This window comes from Geotrypetes seraphini, chromosome 8, assembly GCF_902459505.1.
Source record: "Geotrypetes seraphini chromosome 8, aGeoSer1.1, whole genome shotgun sequence".
Lineage (NCBI taxonomy): Eukaryota > Metazoa > Chordata > Amphibia > Gymnophiona > Dermophiidae > Geotrypetes > Geotrypetes seraphini.
The window spans coordinates 35,755,110-35,776,127 of NC_047091.1; the positions used below are offsets into that span (position 1 = coordinate 35,755,110).

At 47.9% G+C, this 21,018-nt stretch overlaps 1 protein-coding gene across 3 annotated transcripts in view; it reads left to right on the forward strand.

The window, feature by feature from the left end:
- CEP85 (centrosomal protein 85) overlaps nucleotides 1-21,018 on the forward strand; it is a 114,796-nt gene that overhangs the window by 20,503 nt on the left and 73,275 nt on the right. For all 3 annotated transcript variants that reach the window (XM_033957478.1, XM_033957477.1, XM_033957476.1), the window contains 3 exons: nucleotides 10,399-10,532; nucleotides 13,432-13,549; nucleotides 13,770-13,955. In XM_033957478.1, coding sequence (XP_033813369.1) covers nucleotides 10,399-10,532; nucleotides 13,432-13,549; nucleotides 13,770-13,955 — 438 coding nt within the window. The remainder of the gene's footprint in view (nucleotides 1-10,398; nucleotides 10,533-13,431; nucleotides 13,550-13,769; nucleotides 13,956-21,018) is intronic.

Here is a 21,018-nt window from a genome sequence, read left to right on the forward strand (position 1 = left end):
AACCGCCGACAAGGAGAGGGCAGTGGGAGAGGCAGGAGAGAGCAGCCAGAGTGCTGGCGAGTGCAGGAAATCACTCGCGGTATTCTCCGACCGCCTCTTCCTGCACTAAGTCGGGCCTTATCCAATCAGGAGCTGCTTTGACACACAGCTCCTGATTGGATAAGGCCCGACTTAGTGCAGGAAGAGGCGGTTGGAGCATACCGCGAGTGATTTCCTGCACTTGTGGTGCTCCGGCTGCCCTCTTCAGTCTCCCCCCATGAAAAACCGTATTCGCGGTTTTTCAAGATTTACGGGGGTTCCTGGAACGGAACCCCCGCGAATATCGGGGGAGTACTGTATATATTTTTTGACGTTTTGGCATATTGGAACCAGTCACATACACTGTTGTATTGCCATAATCAATTTAATCACCCGAGGGACACATTCCTTTTTTTTTTTTTAATGTGAAAGGGAATCAAAGTTGTTAAATTTTTTTTGGTTGGTTTTTTTAAAATTCTTTATTCATCTTATGTTTAACATCAAGTGCACAGAAAGTAATGACAATTTGACTAATAAATCACTTGAAATTCCACAAACATTTTTAATAAATAAAATTTATCCCTTCCCCTACCATCATAATAATATTAAATAATACATATAATATAATAAATTCTTCCATACCTTCATAACAAATAATGAAATCCAAAAACCCACCCCCTCTCCATTTTTTCATTTATGTTAATCAGGGGAAAATGTCAATCTTAATCCTGCTAGACTAGTATAGACTATCACCTGCCAGCAGATGTAGACAGAACAACTTTTCCAGTAACGATGACGCTGGGCTGATTTGTTCGATTCTGGAATTTGCAAGTACAGTGGAACTTTGGTTTACAAGCATAATTCGTTCTAGAAGCATGCTCGTAAACCAAAATACTCGTATATCAAAGCGAGTTTCCCTGTAGGAACTAAGGGAAACTCGCTTGATTCGTTCCCACCCACCCCCGAGGCCAGCGGCGTTGCTCTACCCCCACCCAAGAACTGGCATTGCTGCCCCCGCTCATGAAGGCCCCCCCCCCTGCGTGAGCCGCCTTCGCCCCCCGCTCGTTTGGCACCCCCCATTCATAGCGCCTCCCCCCGCGATCCGGCACCCTCCGCTCGCGTCACACCCACCCACCTGATCACATTTCTTATCCCCCATTTGGCACCAGCATCGGCACCAACGCACAGGACATGCCGGTACTGGTGCCCGAAGATCTGCCTCCTTCTGCGCTGGGCCTTCGTGTTCCAAGAACGGGAAATCGAAGGCCTTGAGCATGCGTAGATGCTCAGACCCAGTGCAGAAGGAGGCAGATCTTCGGGCACTAGCATGTCCTGTGCGTTGGTGCCGGTGCCAAATGGGGGATAAGAAATGTGATCGGGTGGGAGGGTGGGTGCCTTTTTGATGCCGGACCGCAGCGGTGAGGGGGTGCGATGCGAGCGGAGGGTGCTGTATCGCGGGGGGGGGAGGCGCTCATAAATTGAGGCACGCTCTGTTTCCGAGGCGCCGATTTTGCGAATGTTTTGCTTGTCTTGCAAAACACTCGCAAACTGGTGCATTCGCAAACCTGTGTTTCTCTCTAGTAGAAGATGGCACATGCTGGGCTAAGGCAGCAGAATGGCTGGATTGGTTCGTAGGACCACAGTCGTGTCAGCTGTCTTCTCTGGTTGAGCCAGACTTTTGTCTAGACTCAAGATTGCCTGTAAGAATTGAGCATTATCCCAGGACAAGCAGGCATGATATTCTCACATGTGGACGAAGCCCCGACGCGGACAGCTTTTCAAGCAAACTTGATTGAAGATTCAAGTTTGCTGAGCTGCACCACGTGCCTTCCTGCTCCACTAGAGGGCACATCCCCTCCTCGTGGTCTCCAGTTCTTTCGTTTCCGCGGAGCCAAGAAGTCGTCTTTCTTGCCTCTGCCCGAAAGTGCCTTTTAGCACTGCGATTTTCTTATTTTCTTTATTCGAGAGTCGCTGTGCGCATGTTTGACTTTTTTCCTGCTTCGTCGCGAAGTCGCGGTTCATTTTGGTTCAGCCCGGGGGCTCCTCGTTGGCCGCGGCCTATCTTTTTTTCTATGTCCCGGCCCTTGACCGGGTTCAAGAAGTGCACCAGGTGCGATCGCCTTCTGTCCATCACAGACCCGCATCGTTGGTGCATTCTCTGCCTGGGGGCCGACCATCCAACTGATTCCTGCCTCCGGTGTGCTACCTTCCAGCATCGGGCCCTTCGCCGACGGAAGGTCCGCATGGCGGATCTTTTTGCCGCCGACCAGCCCTCGGCTTTGGCCTCGAGGATGGCCTCGGCCCCGGCCTTGACCTCGGCCTCGGGTACCTTGGCCCCGCCTCGAGACGCGACCCCGAAGGTCTCGGGGTCGATGAAGTCCTCGGCTCCGGGTAAATCCTCTCTTCCTTCCTCAGGTTCCACACCGGCGAAGAAGCCAGCCTCGGGGACGCCGGCCGGACATGGTGGGAGTTCCTTGCCTACGGCCCCAGCGAAGTCCTCCAAATCTTCAGGACGTGCATCCACCACAAGGGAATACTCTAAATCGAGGTCGCCCTCGGTGGAGTGCACTGCGGCCTCGGACATGCCGTCGATGCTGTCCGTGCCGGTCTTTCAGGACATGATCTGGGCGATGATATCGTCGGAGCTGTCCGCTGCGCTGGCCCACCTTTACCCGGCCCCGACCTCGACTTCGACCTTGCGTGTGCCGGACCAGCCTGAGCCTCGCGTCGATGCCCCTCGGGGCAAGGTGGCCGATCTTGACGCCTCTTGTCGTCCTCGGATTCCTCGCCGAGGACCTCGAGGCGTTCTTCCCCCGCGGGGCGAAGCGTCGCTCGAAGCATGTCGAGACCTCGGGCCGCAGGAGTTCTAAGAAGGCCCGAAGTTCTTCTCCGCTGCGGGGTCGCTCCCCGACGTCTCATTCTGGAGGGCCGCTGAGGGTGACTGAGTTATCTCTCACCAACCCTCGACTCTTGTTGACTCCCCCTCGGTCCGGGGCTCCGGTCCGAGGCTCTAGGCTTTTGCCGAGGGAGTTCGGGGACAGGTGCCCCGTACCCCGGCGTCGTCCCCAAGGGGCTCCTCGAGGCGATGCAGGTCCTCGACCCCGGAGCGCTCCCCGTGTGCCTCCCCGGAGTCGGAGCATGTGTCAGAGCGGGAGCCTCGTTACTCCAGAGAGGCTTCCCCTTCTTTTTCTGCGAGGCGGCGGTCGCGTTCGCTGTTCCCGCACGGGGCTCCGGGAGCGTCCCACCCTTCCTTTACAAGATTTGTCCAGGACATGGGTCAAGTGCTTGACTTGGACTTCCAGTCTGACTCTCGGTATTCCAAGGAGTATCTGGTGGAGCTGGATATGCCGTCTCCGCCTAGAGAGTCCCTCAGGCTGCCGTTGAACCCTGTGCTCCGGCAAACTTTTATTAGAAACCTGGAGACTCCCTATATCCCTAAGATGGAGTCCAAGTATCGCATGGTTCCTTGCCCGGGGTTCGAGCACCCGCAACTGTCCCACCAGTCTCACCCCTCCCGTGTCTCAGCGGCGGTCCCTCCGGGTCGTGAGGGCAGGACCCTGGATTAGTTCGGCAGAAGGCTCTACCAGAACTCTATAATGGCCTCTAGGGTGCTGAACTACACTTTTACCTTTATGTCCTATCTTAAACATCTGATTGGACTATTGGCGGCTTTCCAGGCGGATCTGCCGACCTCCCGTCAAGGGGCGTTTTAGCCTGCTCCTGGAGGATTTTTCCAATTTGCGGCTCCATCTATTCCATGCGGCCTATGATGGGTTTGAGCTTTCCTCCAGAGTCTCCGCCTTTGCTGTGGCCATGTGTCGGCTGGCTTGGCTGTGCCTGGTTGACATGGACCCCAATTTACAGGATCGGTTGGAGAACCTTCCCTGTGTAGGCAAGGAGCTGTTCAATGACACCATTGAAGCGGCTACAAAGCGCCTCTTGGAGCATGAGAGGTCGTTTGCTTCCCTGGTTAGGCTGAAGCCTAAGCCGCCCGCCTCGAGACCCTTCCGGGCCCCCCAGCGCCGCTACCCGCAGAAGTCTACTCCGGCTTTTTCCCGACCTCCACCCTGGCATCAGCAAGCTCATCCTAGGGCTTTACCCAAGTCCCAGCCGGCTGCGGTTGCCAAACCGTCCCCGTCTTTTTGACGGGATGCGCGGTTGGGGGCTGACCCTCTCCGCACCGCGGTCAGGCCTTCTTCCCATCGGGGGCCGCCACAGAGCCTTTTACCCTCATTGGGAGGCCATCACGTCGGACGCATGGGTCCTTGGCGTGATCTCATCCGGGTACTCTCTCAACTTTCGGGAAATTCCTCCCAACAGCCCTTCGAGTGCGTGTCCTCCCAATCGGGCGCAGTTGTCCCTTTTTCTCTCGGAGGCTCGAGATCTTCTTCACCTGCGGGCGGTGGAGGTGGTCCCTCCCAGTCAACGGGGGCAGGGTTTTTACTCCCGTTACTTCTTGGTACCGAAGAAGACGGGGGACCTGCGCCCGATTTTTGGATTTGAGACGCCTCAACAAATTCCTTGTGTGGGAAAAGTTTCGGATGCTTTCCCTTCCGATTCTTTATCCCTTGCTGGACGAGGGGGATTGGCTCTGCTCCCTCGATCTGAAGTAGAGAGCTGCACGGGGACGATGGGAATCCTGCGGGACCCGCGGGCATCCTGCGGGTTCCCCCTTCGGGTCGCGGGGATCCCGTGGGGACACCTTTCGAGGGTCGCGGGGTTCCTGCGGGGCTGGATGTACTCAGTCGCGCGGCTCTTCTCTCTACCTGCTCTGCTTGCAGCACAGAGCCGAACGGAAGTCTTCCCGACATCAGCGCTTACGTCGGAGGGGAGGGAGGGCTTAAACAAAGCCCTCCCTCCCTCCGACGTCAGCGCTGACGTCGGGAAGACTTCCGTTCGGCTCTGTGCTGCAGGCAGGGCAAGTAAGGAGAAAGGAGAGAGCCTCGCGGTTTGAGTGAGTGGCTACCAAGGGAGGGGGCGGTCAGCCCCGGTCCGACAATCCTCCCTGCCCTGTAGCCGCGAATCTAAATTACCTTCTTACAGCAGCTGTAAGAAGGTAATTTAGATTTGCGATTAAGGGCAGGGAGGTTTGTCGGACCGGGGCTGTTGTCAGTCGTTCGGTCGGGGAAGCGCCACAAAAGTAAGGGGCCGGCTGTGCTGCACCCGGGGCGGTAGAGAAGGAGGGGGGAGAAGGACGCTGAAAGCACTGAAGACGAAATGGTGGAGAAGGTCGCTGAAAGGCCACGGGGAAGACGGGCAGGGGTGAGGGAAGGACTCTGAAAGCACTTGTGGAAGACAGAGGGGGGAGAAGGATGCTGAAAGCACATGGGGAAGACAAAGGGGTGGAGAAGGACGCTGAAAGGACATGTGGAAGACAGAGGGGGGAGAAGGACGCTGACAGGACATGAGGAAGATGGGGGGAGAAGGACGCTGAAAGGAAATGGGGAAGAGAGAGTGGGGAGAAGACGCTGGCAGGGAAGAAGACAGAGATGCCAGACTATGGGGGGAGCGGAGAGAAGAAGATGGGTGCCAGACCAATTTGGAAGGGGGAAGAAAGGGAGAGGCACAGTAACAGAGCAAATGGAAGATGCAGAAGGAAGAGAGACAGTGGATGGAAGGAATTGAATGAGAACATGAGGAAAGCATAAACCAGGCAACAAAGGTAGGAAAAGAATTCTATTTCTTTTTTTTTTTTTTTTTGCTTCAGGATAAAGTAGTATATTAGTTGTGTTGATAAAAATTTATAAACATTAGAGGCTCTGGTAGAAACCCGTTTACAAAGTATGTATTCTTCCCAATTAATATTTTCAAATTAATAAAGTCTTTTTGCTTATTTGTAAATGGTTTTCTACCAGAGCCTTTAATTCAGTAGCATAATTAAATGAAATAACTATTTCTGAAGTTTATAGGGATGGAGGGGATTCCTCACGGGGACGGATGGGGACAGAGGGGATTCCTCGCAGGGACGGGTGGGACTTTGGCAGGGACGGGTGGGATTTCTGTTCCCGCGCAACTCTCTAATCTGAAGGAGGCCTACACGCATGTTCCGGTGCATCCTGCTTATCGCCGGTTCCTGCGCTTTCAGGTGGGAGACTACCATCTGCAGTATCGGGTCCTCCCCTTTGGTTTGGCCTCGTCCCCTCAAGTCTTCATGAAGTGTCTCGTGGTGGTCGCAGCGGCTTTGCGCTCTCAGGGGTTTCAGGTTTTTCCCTACCTGGACAACTGGCTGATAAAAGCGCCGTCCAGGGAGGGGGGTTATCTCAGAGACCCGACAGACTATTATCTTTCTTCAAGGATTGGGATTCGAGATCAACTTTCCAAAATCCCAGCTGTGCCCCTCTCAGTCTTTGCAGTTCATCGGGGCCGTGCTGGACACGGTTCGCCTCCGTTCCTTCCTTCCTCCTCCTCTTCTGGAGGTGCTGGTCACTCTGAGTCGACGAATTTCACTGCAGACCTCGGTTTCAGCGAAACAAATGATGACTCTGCTTGGTCATATGGCCTCTACCGTCCATGTCACACCGTTCGCCCGACTACATTTGCGGATTCCTCAATGGACGGCCTCTCAGTGGCGTCAGGACCGGGACTCGATCGCCCGTCCCGTCACTGTGACTCCTTCTTTGATACGGTCACTCCGTTGGTGGGCCAACTCTTCCAATCTTTCCAGGGGTTTGCTGTTTCTCGCCCCTTTGCACCACAAGGACCTCACCACAGACTCCTCGGAGTATGCTTGGGGGGCTCATCTGGACAGCCTGCGCACTCAAGGGATGTGGTCAGCAGAGGACCGACACTGTCACATCAACGTCTTGGAACTTCGAGCCATTTATCTGGCGGCTGTGGCCTTCCGGCACCTGCTTCACGACCGGGTGGTTCTGGTCCGTACGGACAATCAGGTGGCGATGTATTATGTAAACAAGCAAGGGGGTACGGGGTCCTGGTCCCTGTGTCAGGAAGCTCTTCATCTCTGGGAGTTGGCGATTTCCCAAAACATCTTCCTTCGAGCGGTTTACATTCAGGGGGAGCAGGAGCGGAACTGTCTCGCGGACAAGCTCAGCCGACTTCTCCAGCTGCACGAGTGGTCCCTGCATTCTCAGGTCTTGCGACGGGTGTTCGACAGGTGGGGGACTCCTCAGATAGATCTGTTCGCCTCCCCTCTCAATCACAAACTGCCTCTCTTCTGTTCCAGGATGTACTCCCCGGTTCGTCTCGAGGCCGACGCCTTCCTCCTCAATTGGGAGGGAAAGTTCCTCTACGCGTTTCCGCCTTTTCCTCTGATCATGCGGATGCTTGTACATCTCAAGTCTGTGCGGGCCACTCTGATCCTGATTGCTCCTCGGTGGCCTCGCCAGCCTTGGTTCTCCCTGCTTCTTCAACTCAGCGTCAAGGAGCCTCTGCTTCTGCCTGTTTTTCCCTCTCTGCTATCTCAGAGTCGGGGTTCTCTTTTGCATCCCAATCTTCAGTCTCTACATCTGACAGCTTGGTTTCTTTCCCCCTGACTTCTCTTCCTTTGTCTCAGTCAATCAGGGAGGTGTTGGAGGCTTCTTGTAAGGTCTCGACTAGACTTTGCTACGCTCACAAGTGGATAAGATTCTCGTCCTGGTGTTCCTCTCATCATCTGGAACCTGTGTCGGTTCCTGTGTCTTCGGTTCTGGACTATTTGCTTCATTTGTCTCAGTCTGGTCTGAAGACAACGTCTATGCATCTTAGTGTGATTGCAGCGTTCCATCAGCACCTCGACGGGAAGTCCCTTTCACTTCATCCCTTGGTTTCTCGTTTCATGAAGGGTCTCTTGAATGTTCATCCTCCTCTCAAACCTCCTCCTGTGGTTTGGGATCTTAATGTGGTTCTGGCTCAACTTATGAAACCTCCGTTTGAGCCTTTGGGTACATGTCATCTCAAGTTTCTCACTTGGAAGGTGATCTTTCTGATTGCTCTCACTTCTGCTCGGAGAGTTAGTGAGTTGCAGGCTTTGGTGGCGGACCCGCCTTTCACTGTTTTCCATCATGACAAGGTGGTTCTCCGCACTCATCCTAAGTTTTTGCCAAAAGTGGTGTCTGATTTTCATCTCAATCAGGCCATTGTTTTGCCCGTGTTTTTTCCCAAGCCCCACTCTCATCCTGGCGAAGTGGCGCTCCACACGCTTGACTGTAAGAGAGCGTTGGCCTTTTATCTTCAACGTATTCAGTCTCATCGGACGGTTCCTCAATTGTTTTTGTCCTTCGACCCTAATCGGTTGGGACGCCCAGTGTCCAAGCGCACCTTGTCCAACTGGTTGGCTGCTTGTATTTCTTTTTGCTACGCTCAGGCTGGTCTCGCGCTGAATGGTCGAGTAATGGGACATAGGGTCCGAGCGATGGTAGCTTCTGTTGCTTTCCTTAGGTCCACGCCTATTGAGGAAATTTGCAAGGCTGTCACGTGGTCTTCGGTTCATACTTTCACTTCCCACTACTGTCTGGATACTCTGTCCAGGAGCGATGGCCGTTTTGGTCAATCAGTTTGGCGTAATCTGTTTTCTTAAATTGCCAACTTCCCTCCGTCCCTTTTTCATTAGCTTGGAGGTCACCCACATGTGAGAATATCATGCCTGCTTGTCCTGGGATAAAGCACAGTTACTTACCATAACAGGTGTTATCCAGGTACAGCAGGCATATATTCTCACAACTCGCCCTCCTCCCCGAGGTTGGCTTCTTAGCTGGTTATGTGAACTGGAGACCACGAGGAGGGGATGTGCCCTCTAGTGGAGCAGGAAAGCACACATGCTTGGTGCAGCTCAGCAAACTTGAATCTTCAATCAAGTTTGCTTGAAAAGCTGTCCGCGTCGGGGCTCCGTAGATGACGTCACCCACATGTGAGAATATATGCCTGCTGTCCCTGGATAACACCTGTTACGGTAAGTAACTGTGCTGATTGTTTTGCTTTTTGTATGGACTCCCAGAGCATAAGCCTTAGGGGCTTTTCCTCTAGTAGAGCAGGACTTCTGTCTGGTGTGGTCACTTGTTAAGTACTACTACTATTATTTATCACTTATATGGTGCTGAAAGGCGTACGCAGCGCTGTACATTTTGACATTTATAGATGGTCCCTGCTTGGAAGAGCTTACAATCTAACTTGGACAGACAGACATAACATATAGGGTTAGGGATGCAGAACCCAAGGTGAGAGGAGTTAGCAGTCGAAAGCACTCTCAAAGAGGTGGGCTTTTAACTGGGCCTTGAACACTGCCAGAGACAGAGCCCACCTTAGGGATTTGGGCAGCTTGTTCAAGCATATGGCGCAGCAAGGCAGAAGGGACGGAGACTGGAGTTGGCAGTTGAAGAGAAGGGCACAGACAGGAGGGACTTACCAGCTGAATGGAGCTCACGTTGGGGGGGGGGGGATCATGGGGGGAGATAAATGAAGAGAGTGAGGGGCAGCTGAGTGAGTGCATTTGTAGGTCAGTAAGTGGAGTTTGAATTGTATGGTAAAACCTTGGATTGAGACAAGCAAAACATTTTATTAAATTTTAACTTGATAAACAAGCAACATCTTGCAATAACAAGTACATACAGTATACACACATTACATCATTACGAGTTGGTAGAACAGAACTTGAAGTGATTTTTTTTTTCTGCTCCCCTATTTATTTAAAATTTTCTTCTATACCACATATATACAAATCTGAGTGGTTTAGATACATAGAATGCATTTGACAACTAATGCATAATCCCCCTCTTTTACGAAGGTACGCTAACGCGTCCATAGAGTATAATGTTGTCTTACAAGTCCCCCATTCCCTCTTATTTTAGAGTTGTAGCACAAGGGTACTAAACCAGTGGCAAACAAGCAACAGTTTTAAGAAAAAATTCACTCTTACCTAATAATTTCTTTTCCTTGAATCTTGCTAGACCAGTCCAGATAAGTGGGGTTTGTGCTATTCTGCAAGTAGATGGGAGAAATCCATAAGCTATTATTGAGATGACTTGGGGAAATCCACTGCTTATTCCTAGGATAAGCAGCATAAAATCTATTTTACTACTCGGAATCTAGCTAGGTACGTGGGACCTGGGTTGGCCACTGTTGGAAACAGGATCCTGGGCTTGATGGACTTTCTGTCTGTCCCAGCATAGCAATTCTTATTTTCTTAACTTGTCCAGCAAGCTCTTTTAAAATATGCCTGAAGAGTAAATATGCTACATAATTTGTCTCCTTCATCCATATGGACAAGGAGGAATTTGAAACTACCTTGCTCTTTATGAAATCCACTGAACATCACAAGAGCCTATATTTTTGGCAGGACCAGACCAGGCACAGCACACTGATCTTCTGAAGTCAGTGGACTTGGCTACATGTTCATCAGCTTGAACTAATACAATTTAAGCAAATGCTTTATGTTCTGTCTTTCAGTTACTTAGTGGTGCAGCCTGTCACCAGCCCTCTGTCTACGCCACTCCTCTGCATTCTATTGAGACTTGTCACTGGGACAGTGTCCTGAAGGCCAGTGAGACCCTGCTGAAGGAAAAGGACATGCTAGTGGAGAGGTAGGAGGAAAAAGCACTGTATATACTCAGACTTCTAAAGTGAAAATTGTAATCAATTGTGATTAGTATCTGGTTTTTTTTCTTCTGATGTACAGTGGCACCTCATATGGAGTGCATTTGACATGATGGGTTTGTTAAAATCGGGACCTTTCTCCTTTTCTCTATCTTTGGAGTTGCAATTCTGATAAATGAGGCCTATACCCTTAGGCCCTGTTTTACTAAAGTGCGCTAAACGATTAGCATGTGCTAAATGCTGATTCGTGCATGTTAGTCTATGGATGCATTAGCATTTATCGCGCACTAATCGGTTAGCGTACCTTAGTAAAACAGGGGATTAGTTTCTCATTAGAACAGCTTGTTTGAGCAAGAAAAGTACATTTCACTGTATAACACGGAACTCTTCATCAGTGATTAAACAAGGACCAGAAATTGTTTTTCATTGGTTGTGATTTTTCTGTGATTGTGTATTTTATTTTATGGGTTCTTTTATTCCTCTTTTCCACAGTTACTGCTCAGAGTAAAACATATAAAGTGCAAATTCCATATGTCCTGCTCTGTTGAAGTTATGGTCAAGTCTAGGGTAGGGCATGGGGACAGAAATCCCACCCATCCCCACCCGTCCCCGCCAGGATCCTCTCCGTCCCCACCCATCCCCGCAAGGAATTACCTCCATCCCCGCCTGTCCCCATAAAAAGCAGCAATTACTTCTTACAGGATCATCAATTCCACAGTTTCTTTTGTGTTTGCGCTACTGTTTTCCTTGTGGAATCTCTTTGGTGGAACCCTTTTTTTGTTTTCTGTTCAGGTAATTAACTTATAAACCCCCCTCTTTTACTAAGGCTGACATGTCCATTATATTATATGGACGAACCCTGCTTCCATCCCCGTGGGAGTCCCGTTGGCTAGAGGGGGGTCACCGTGGGAGTCCCGTGGGCCAGAGAGGGGTCCCCGTGAGAGTCCTGTGGGTTAGGGGGGGGATTCCCGCGATCCCCGTTCCTGTGCAGACCTCTAGTCTGGGGTTGTCGACCCAATCCTCGGGATATACCTAGCCAGTCAGGTTTTCTTGATATCCATAATGAAATCTGCATGCACTGCTTCCATTGTATGCAAATTTATCTCATGCATATTCATTGCAGATATCAAGAAAACATGTTTCCTTTACATTTGTCTCATCTTATTAGTATAAATTTGCCCAGGAAATATAAAGATAATTTTGCTTGACACATGGAAGACCTTATGTTAGTAATTTATCACCAGATCCAATTTCTAAATCATTAAATCATTCCATTTGGGTAAACTCCAAGATCAAAATTGGCGGGTTTAAAATCGTCTGGAAGCATTGGATTATTGCAGGCATACGGACTTTAAATGATATTATTATAAATCAGTGGCCTCAAACTCAAACCCTTTGCAGGGCCACATTTTGGATTTGTAGGTACTTGGAGGGCCTCAGAAAAAATAGTTAACGTCTTATTAAAGAAATGACAATTTTGCATGAGGTAAAAACTCTTTGTAGTTTATAAATCTTTCCTTTTGGCTAAGTCGTAATAATAATATTGTAATTTATAGCTAAAGAGACATATGATCAAGAAACTGTTTTATTTTACTTTTGTGATTATGATAAACATACCGAGGGCCTCAAAATAGTACCTGGCGGGCCACGAGTTTGAGATCACTGTTATAAATGGTTCATTGCTTAGTTTTTCACAATTGCAACATAAATTTGGTTTAAATAAATCACAAAACTTTAAATGGTTGCAATTGAAGCAGGCTATTCAGGAGGGGTTCCTTGAATGGAAAGTTCTTAATTCTCAGTATAGTTTGGAATTCCTATGCTTTCAGATGGATTTCTTGGGTCACCAAGCCGCACAGTAGTATAAATTGTTGTATGGATATTTTAATAAAAAACAAAAAACTGTCCTTAGAGATATTTGGAGCATTGAGCTTGGGTACCAAATTTCTGCCTCTCAATGGCCACGTTTTTGGTCTTGGAGAATAAAAACTACAAGGGCAGCATCTATGAGACAGACTTGGTTTTTTTTGTTGCATAGAGCTTTTTGGACCCCAGTTCGTTTACAGAAGTTGGATAGCTCTAGGTCCAATAGATGCTGGCATTGTGGTTTAGAAGCTGGGACATTGGACCATTTAATATTTTTCTGTCCCTATATAAATGCCTTTTGGAAGTTAATTTGGTCCCAAATTAATTCACTGTTGGAAAATCATGTTGCCCTTTCATATGACACTATGACATTTCTGCAAATAATAATAAACTTCTATTGATATTGACAGGGGTTGCCATTCAGAAGATTACTGGAAATTGGAAAGATTACACTAAACTTAATTATACTTTTTGGTGGAATTCAGTATGCCATATATATAAAATGGAAAGGGTGCTTGCCATGCAACAAGGAAATTATAATAAGTTTAAAAAGATTTGGGGGCCATTGATTATTTATTCTAATGATCAGACATCTTAAACACCTTAGTATTAGATAAGATATAGGGGGGTGGGATTGTGAAAGGTAATTGATAATTGTTTGTTATTAATATATGGGTGGGTGGGATGGGACTCTTTTATATCTATATATTTGGGGGAATATAAGTAAGATTGTCAAGTGATTAGTTAAAATTTTTCTGATTGTTTATTATACACTTTTTGTAATATTTGAAAATGAATAAAGATTTAAAAAAGAAAACATGACATAGCTGAATGGAGAGAACCCTTAGTTTCGGGACATACCAGGCCAATTGCCATTGTAATATGTTAAGATAACAGGAGCTTGGATTCTGTCCTGAGATTACTGTAAATTGACTTAACTCTGAACAGATGGTAGCTCTATAGAGTGAAGAACGGGTAGGAGGGCTGTCTCTTTGGTGATAATTTGTACTTTCTTTGCAGGCAGAGGCAGCACATTTCTCAGCTTGAACAGAAGGTGCGGGAGAGTGAGCTTCAGGTGCACAGTGCCCTGCTCAGCCGTACTGCCCCTTATGGGGATATCTGCATGCTGAGACTACAGGTAAGGAGGACATCTAACCACAGCTTTAACCTTGGGCAGGTATGACTAAAACTGTAGCTGTTGTCTTTTCTGTGCTCATAGTGCCTATATTATTGTATGTATAGGTAATGGGTGTTACTGAGTAATGAGGAAGCAGGGGCCTATAGGAATATGGTATAGCAATGTTAATGATTAGCTTAGATGGGTAAAAAGAAGATCTGTCTCTACTATGTTTTTATAGGAACTGCAACGAGAGAATTCATTCTTACGAGCGCAGTTTGCTGAGAAGACTGAATCTTTCAACAAGGAAAAGTCTGACCTGGAAAAGAAACTGGCCGCATCGGAGGTGGAAGTAAGAGAGCTGCAAAAGTTTCTTAAAGAGACAACAGAGAAACACAATGAAGAAACAAAGAAACAGGAAGAGAGGGTACGAAGAGCACATCGGCTGCAGGCTATAATCGTTTTCCTAGCTATAATTGCTCCTGGGGAAATTCTGCATTCTTTATTTGTAACTGTGTGTGCAGAATTCCCCACTATAAAGGCTGGCATCTCCCTTCTGTGTGAAATGCCAATCTCCCTTCACCATCTTCACCACAGCAGTTTCCCATGCACTTTCACACTGGCCTCCATTCCCATGGTACGCGCACACACACTATCCACCTTTTTTTCTAGCCTCCCCATCCACACACTACATTTACCTTTTTTACCAGTCCCAGTTCTGACTGTTCTTTGAGCTGTGCCGACCTCCATACAGCTATGTAGCTGAAAGGAACTTTTGGGGAACAAGGTGACAGGAGGAAGCAGCTGACCTACAGCTGTACAGCTCCTTGTTGCACTGGAGTGGTTAGTCTGCTGGGAAGGAAGCAGCCAGAAAGTGAATCTGTGCCACTCTATATTGCAAAATCAGTAACATAAACATAGTAACATAGTAGATAATCTAATCTAATCTAAACCTTAAGTTTATATACCGCATCATCTCCATGAGAATGGAGTTCGACACGGTTTACAAGAACTTAAAATAGTGGGTAGAGAAGAAGAAAAAGGATTACATGAACTTATATGTAGAAGGGGGGAGAGAAAGGGGGGAAGGATAGAGCTACAATTTGCTGAAAAGCCAGGTTTTCAGTTGTTTGCGGAATAACTGAAGGGAGCTCAGGTTCCGCAGCGGGGTGGTGAGGTCGTTCCAAAGACCTGTGATTTTGAAGAGAAGGGATTTTCCCAGTTTGCCTGAATAGTGGATGCCGCGTGGAGAGGGGAAGGCTAGTTTAAGTCTTTGGGCAGTTCTGGAGGAGTTGGGACTGGAGGAGTTGAAAGACAGTGGGATAAGAGGAGGCAGGATTCTGTGAATGATCTTGAAAGCCAGGCAGGAACATTTGAAATGGATTCTGGAGATTATTGGGAGCCAATGCAGTTTGGCAAGGAGTGGGGAGGCATGGTCACACTTGCGTTTTGAGAAGATCAGTTTGGCTGCAGTATTCTGGATGCAGATGATGGCAGATAAAGACTCGAATGGTCCATCCAGTCTGCCCAACCTGATTCAGTTTAAATTTTTCTTCTTAGCTATTTCTGGGCAAGAATACAAAGCTCTACCCGGTACTGTGCTTGGGTTCAAACTGCCGAAATCTCTGTTAAAACCTACTCCAGTCCATCTACACCCTCCCAGCCATTGAAGCCCTCCCCGGCTCATCCTCCACCAAATGGCCATATACATTACATTACATTACGGATTTCTATTCCGCCTATACCTTGCAGTTCAAGGCGGATTACAAAAGATTTGACTGGACATTTTCCAGTGAAGATACAATTTTTTTTGACAGAGGAGAGATAGCTGGATAGATTCCTAAGGGGATTTAGGGGTTGGATAGTAAAATGACAGTGCCGAACTGTGTGATATGGACAAAGAGAATATAGTTAGAGTAGGTAAGATTACCATCTAATTTTTGGGGTCTGTTTGCTTGGAAGGTGTTTAGGTGGGTTATTTGGGGAAGTAATATCTGAGGTAGGTGAAGAATGGTTAAGATATTTGGATGAATTTTTTGAAAAGCAGGGTTTTGATTTCTTTTCGGAATGTTTTGAAGTCGTCCGATGTTGTCAGCAGATTGGAGATGGTATGGTTGAGTTTTGCTGCTTGTGTTGCCAGAAGGTTGTCAAACAATTTCTTGCGTAGTGTACCTTTGAGTGGGGGAAAGGCAAAAGGGTTCGGGGTTCTTCTGTGTCTTGAGGTGGAGATCTGGTTTAAGCAGTTGTTTAGGTAGGAAGGGGAAGAGCCATGTAACGCTTTGAATAATAGGCAGTGGAATTTGAATTGAATTCGTGCTTGTATGGGTAACCAGTGGGAGTCTAAGAAGGCAGTAGTTATGTGATCATATTTTCTGAGTGAGTAGATCAGTCTGAGGGCGGTGTTTTGTACGGTCTGGAGTCTTTTTATCATAGTGGCTGGACAAGGAAGATAGAGGGAGTTACAGTAGTCCAGCAGACCTAAGACTAGGGATTGGACAATTAGTCTGAATTGTGCTGTGTTGAAGAATTTTCTGATTTTACGTAGATTTCTCATGGTTAGAAAAGCTTTCTGGGTCGTCTTGTTGATTTGGGACTGCATTGTGCAACATCTGTCTATTATAACTCCTAGGAGTTTTAGTTCGGGTTGTATTGGGTATTTGGTGTTTTTGATTTTCAGTTCTGTGATGGCAGGCGTTTTGGCCTGTTCGAGCAAGAGGAATTTTGTTTTTTCTGAGTTTAGTTTTAGTTTGTGATCCATCATCCATTTTTCTACTGTATCTAAGGTTGTTTCCAGCTTTGTTGTGGTGGTGGTATCTGATGGGTCGAAGGGGAGGAGTATGGTGATGTCGTCTGCGTAGCTGAAGGATGCGACATTTAGGTTATCTAGAGTGGCTCCTAGGGAGGAGAGAAAGAGGTTGAAGAGCATAGGTGAGAGTGGTGATCCTTGTGGAACTCCGCAGGGGTTTGCCCATGGCTCTGATTTGATATCATTGTACTTTACCCTGTAGGTTCTTGATTTGAGGAACCCTTGAAACCAATTGTAGACCTTGCCTGAGATCCCTATGGTGTCGAGTATTTGTAGTAATATGGTGTGATCAACTAGGTCAAATGCTGCGGAGAGGTCTAGTTGTATTAACACTATCTTTTTTCCCTTACTGATGTGTTGCCGGGCTGTATCTAGAAGTGAGACAAGTAGTGTTTCTGTACTATGGTTAGTTCGAAATCCTGATTGTGAGGGGTGGAGTATGTTATGTTTTTCCAGGTAGTTAGTGAGGTATTGAGCTACTAGACCTTCTATTATTTTAACGTATATTGGTATTGAAGCGATAGGTCTGTAGTTGGCGGGGCTATCTATTGGGCCTTTGTGATCTTTCATGATTGGGGTGATTAAGATCTCTCCTAGGTCCTGTGGGAATTGGCCTTCTGTCAATGTGGTTTGAATCCATAGCATGAAGTTAGTTTTGAATGTGATGGAGGCGTTTGATAACAGGTAGGTGGGGCAATTATTTAGGTCGCTGGAGGCATGGCTGTATTTATTGTATAGTCGGTTCATATCCGACCAAAGTAGGATTGGGAAGTTGGACCAGCTTCTGTCTGCAACAATGGCTTCCCCTGTTGATGGGTTTGTTGTTATCTTTTCGAGATGGGTGTGTTTGTTGATGAATGCGGTTCTGATGTTGGTGATCTTGTTTTTGAAATGGTCTGCTAGGTGGATTGCTGTCGGTGGGTGGATTCCTTGAGTGGCAAGGTAAGGTTTGGTATCAGTGAGGTTCTTTACTAGGTTGAATAGCTTTTTTGTGTCTGGGGTTTTTGTGCCTATCATTTTGGAGTAGTAGGTTTTCCGTTTTTCCTTGAGTTTGGTTTTGTATTGGTTAATTTGATTTCTCCACGCTGTTTTAGAGTGTTCAGAGCTCTTATTTTTTTTCCAGTCTCTTTCAAGTTGTCTGCATAGCTTTTTTTCTTGGAGAAGTTCGGAGTCGAACCATTTATCAGAAGGTCTGCATATTTTAAATTTTAGTTTTTCTGGGGCTAGCTCATTCAGGATGGTTTCGCTTATGGTTCGCCATTGGGATGTAAATTCGTCGGGGGCTATGTTGTTGATGGCGTGGTCTGCTTTATCCCAGAATGTGGAGGGTTCGATTTTTTGGAGGTTGCTTGTTAATGCTTTGAGGCCAGTTGATGTTAAAGGTGTATTTATAGTGATCTGACCAGAGGGAGGGGTGCCAGGTCCCATTTGAGATATGGATTTCGGGTTTGTGAGGGTGTTGGGTCATGTAAACAGCGACATCTAGTTGGTGGCCTTTTTCGTGTGTGGGTTGGGGGTTGAGGATCTGGTAGTTCAGTGCTTTGAGGTATGAGAGAAAATTTAGTACTTGATTAGAGGTGTGGTTTATGTCTCCTAGGAGTAGGTTATGAGGTGATGTTATGGAATTCTGGTAAATGAATTCTTCGAGAGCTTGTTTGTTTTCATTCCATTTTCCTGGTGTTGAGTAACAGAGGATGCATGTTAATGTTCCTATGAGAGAATCATCGGATAGTTGACAGGCTAGGAGATCTAGGTGGGGGGTGGAGTGTTTGTCTAGGGTCTTTATATTAATGTTGTTTTTGAGTATGATGGCTAGACCTCCACCACGTTTTTTTTTTCCTGCAGATCAGTTCTATTTTGTAACCTGTTGGGCAGAGTTCTGTGATGGTGGGATCGGATTCCGAGGTTAGCCAGGTTTCGGATAGGAATAGGCAGCTTAGTTGTTTTTTAATTATCCAGTCCTTAATAAGGTCTGCTTTTGTGCTTATTGATCTGATGTTCATATATGCACAGGATAATGAGGTGTTGTGTGTTTGGGGAGTGGGTGAGAGGTTTGGGTGGAGGAGATTTTCTTTGGTTTGTGGATGATAGTTGTGGTATGCTGATTTTGGTTTTGGGGGTGGTCTTTTTCCCCAGCTGGTTGGTATGCTGATATGGTTGAGTGAGGAGCAGTCTATCAAGTTTCTGGACGAGTATAGTTTTATCCCAGGACAAGCAGGCAGCATATTCTTGACTGATGGGTGACGGCACCGACGGAGCCCCGGTACGGACAATTTTAGAGTGATTGCACTCTAAGAACTTGGAAAGTTCTGGCATGCCGCACCGCGCACGCGCGAGTGCCTTCCCGCCCGACAGAGGCGCGCGGTCCCCAGTTTCTTAGTTTCCGCGGAGCTAAGAAGACGCGTTTTTTCAACGGCTGTTGAAAATTTTTTGACTTGCCTTCCCGCTCGCGTAAACCTTTTTGGCTTTTTGCCTGTTTCCTTTTTCTTTCATTTTTGTAAAAAAAAAAAAAACTTTTTTTTTTTTTTAGTCAAATTTGGCTTTTCCCCTGCGGGGCCTTCTGCCACCATCGAGGCCTCGGCCTTCGATTTGGCTGAAGCCGTCTTTACGTTCATGCCCCCTCAGCCAGGGTTTAAAAAGTGCCAGCGGTGTGCTCGGCCTATATCTCTCACGGACCCACACAACTGGTGCTTACAGTGTTTGGGTCCTGAGCATCAGGCCTCCACCTGCACCCGCTGTGCCACACTTAAAAAACGAACCTTAAAAAATCGCCAAATACAACAGCGATTACTGTTCGGTGCCGAAATGTCCGATCCCGTTCCATCGACTCCGACTTCGGCACCAGTTCAGTCGGCACCCTCTTCTTCGACGCCGCGCAACACCGCACCGGCGTCCCAGCATTCAGGTAAGCCGGCTAAGAAGCCTTCCCCGCTGGAACGTCCTCCAGTCTCGAGTGCAGTGAGTCCAATCCTGCCGACTGTGAGGCGCCAGCGGAAGCGCTCCGCCCCTATCGAGGTGAGTCCCTCGACATCGGGCTCCTCATCTCTGGGGCGTCGAGCGGCACCGCAGGTACCGCAGAAGAAAAAGGCGGTACCGGTGCCATCCCTTGATGACCGTATTGCGGCCATTCTCCAGGTGCAGCTCAAGGAGCAATTACAACAGCTCCTTCCAGCTATCCTGGCACCGAACCTTCCGGTGCCGGTCCGCACTGAGCCGGTGCCGATAGTGGAACAACCTGTGCTGTCTGTATCCACTCCTTCGGTACCGCTTCACTCGACCTCATCGGTATCGATGCCAGTCCTCGCACCGGAGCCGAGAGCTCAACATCAGTCGGTGCAGACTTCGGCACCGGTGCCACCGATTACATCGCCTGGCTCGGTATCGATGAGGTCGGGTAAGTCGGTGCGCAAAACCCGACATGTAGAACCATCTACTCCAGAGTCTCGGGACCGTTCTTCCCATGTCAGGGATCCTGATCTGTGGGGAGATTCAGAGGAACCCTTTCTCTCTGAAGGGGAATGTTCCTCAGATGAGGAGGATTCAGCTGTACATGACCCGTCCTCTAGGCATGACACTTCATCTTTCTCGAGTTTTTTGAAAGATATGTGTGACTCTTTGTCTATTCCTTTGGAGGCTGAGTCCAAAAAGTCTAAAGCTTTTTTGGATGCCCTTGACTTTGACCAACCTCCAAAGGAATTTTTGAAGCTCCCTCTTCACGACATCTTGAGGGAGACTTTCTACAAGAATTTGGAGACTCCCTTAACGGTTCCAGGGGCCCCACGTAAATTAGACTCTTTATACAAAGTAATTCCCATTCCTGGGTTCGACAAACCTCAACTTCCACATGAATCTTTACTTGTCGAATCCACCCTTAAAAAATCTTCAGGAGCCAGTGTATATGCTTCTGTACCTACTGGCAGAGAGGGTAAAGCCATGGATAAATTTGGTAAGAGGCTCTACCAAAATGCAATGTTGGCAAATAGAGCTGGTAATTATGCTTTTCATTTTTCTTTCTACCTTAAACATCTCCTTACCACCATGGCTTCATTTGAGAAGTACCTTCCCCAACGGAAACAACAATCCTTTCACCATTGCTTGTCGTCTCTGTTTCAACTGCGTAAGTTCATGGTTAGGTCCATTTACGACAACTTCGAACTTACATCCAGAGCGACAGCAATGTCTGTGGCAATGCGTCGCCTGGCCTGGCTTCGGGTATCTGAACTTGATGTTAATCATCAAGATCGGTTAGCCAACGCCCCGTGCCTAGGGGATGAGCTTTTTGGGGAATCCATGGACTCGACTACTCAAAAGCTCTCTGCTCATGAGACACGCTGGGATACCCTACTTAAAAATAAGAAAAAGCCTCCCCCAGCAAGGCCTTTTAGACAACAGTCAGCCTATCAACGCCGCTTCACAGCTCGCCCATTGCCAGCAACAGCTCAGCAACCCAGGCGTCAGCGGCAGCAACAACGTCAGCCTCCCAGACAACAGCAGCAACAGCAGCCTGTGAAGCCACCTCCACAGTAGAAGACACAGCCCTTTTGACTTACTTCTCCAAAGTATAGCCAGTACTCCTATATCTGCTCTCCTGCCTCAACCTATAGGAGGTCGTCTTTCTCTGTTCCTCAGCCGGTGGGAAGTTATCACTTCGGACCAATGGGTCCTCAACATCATCCGCCACGGC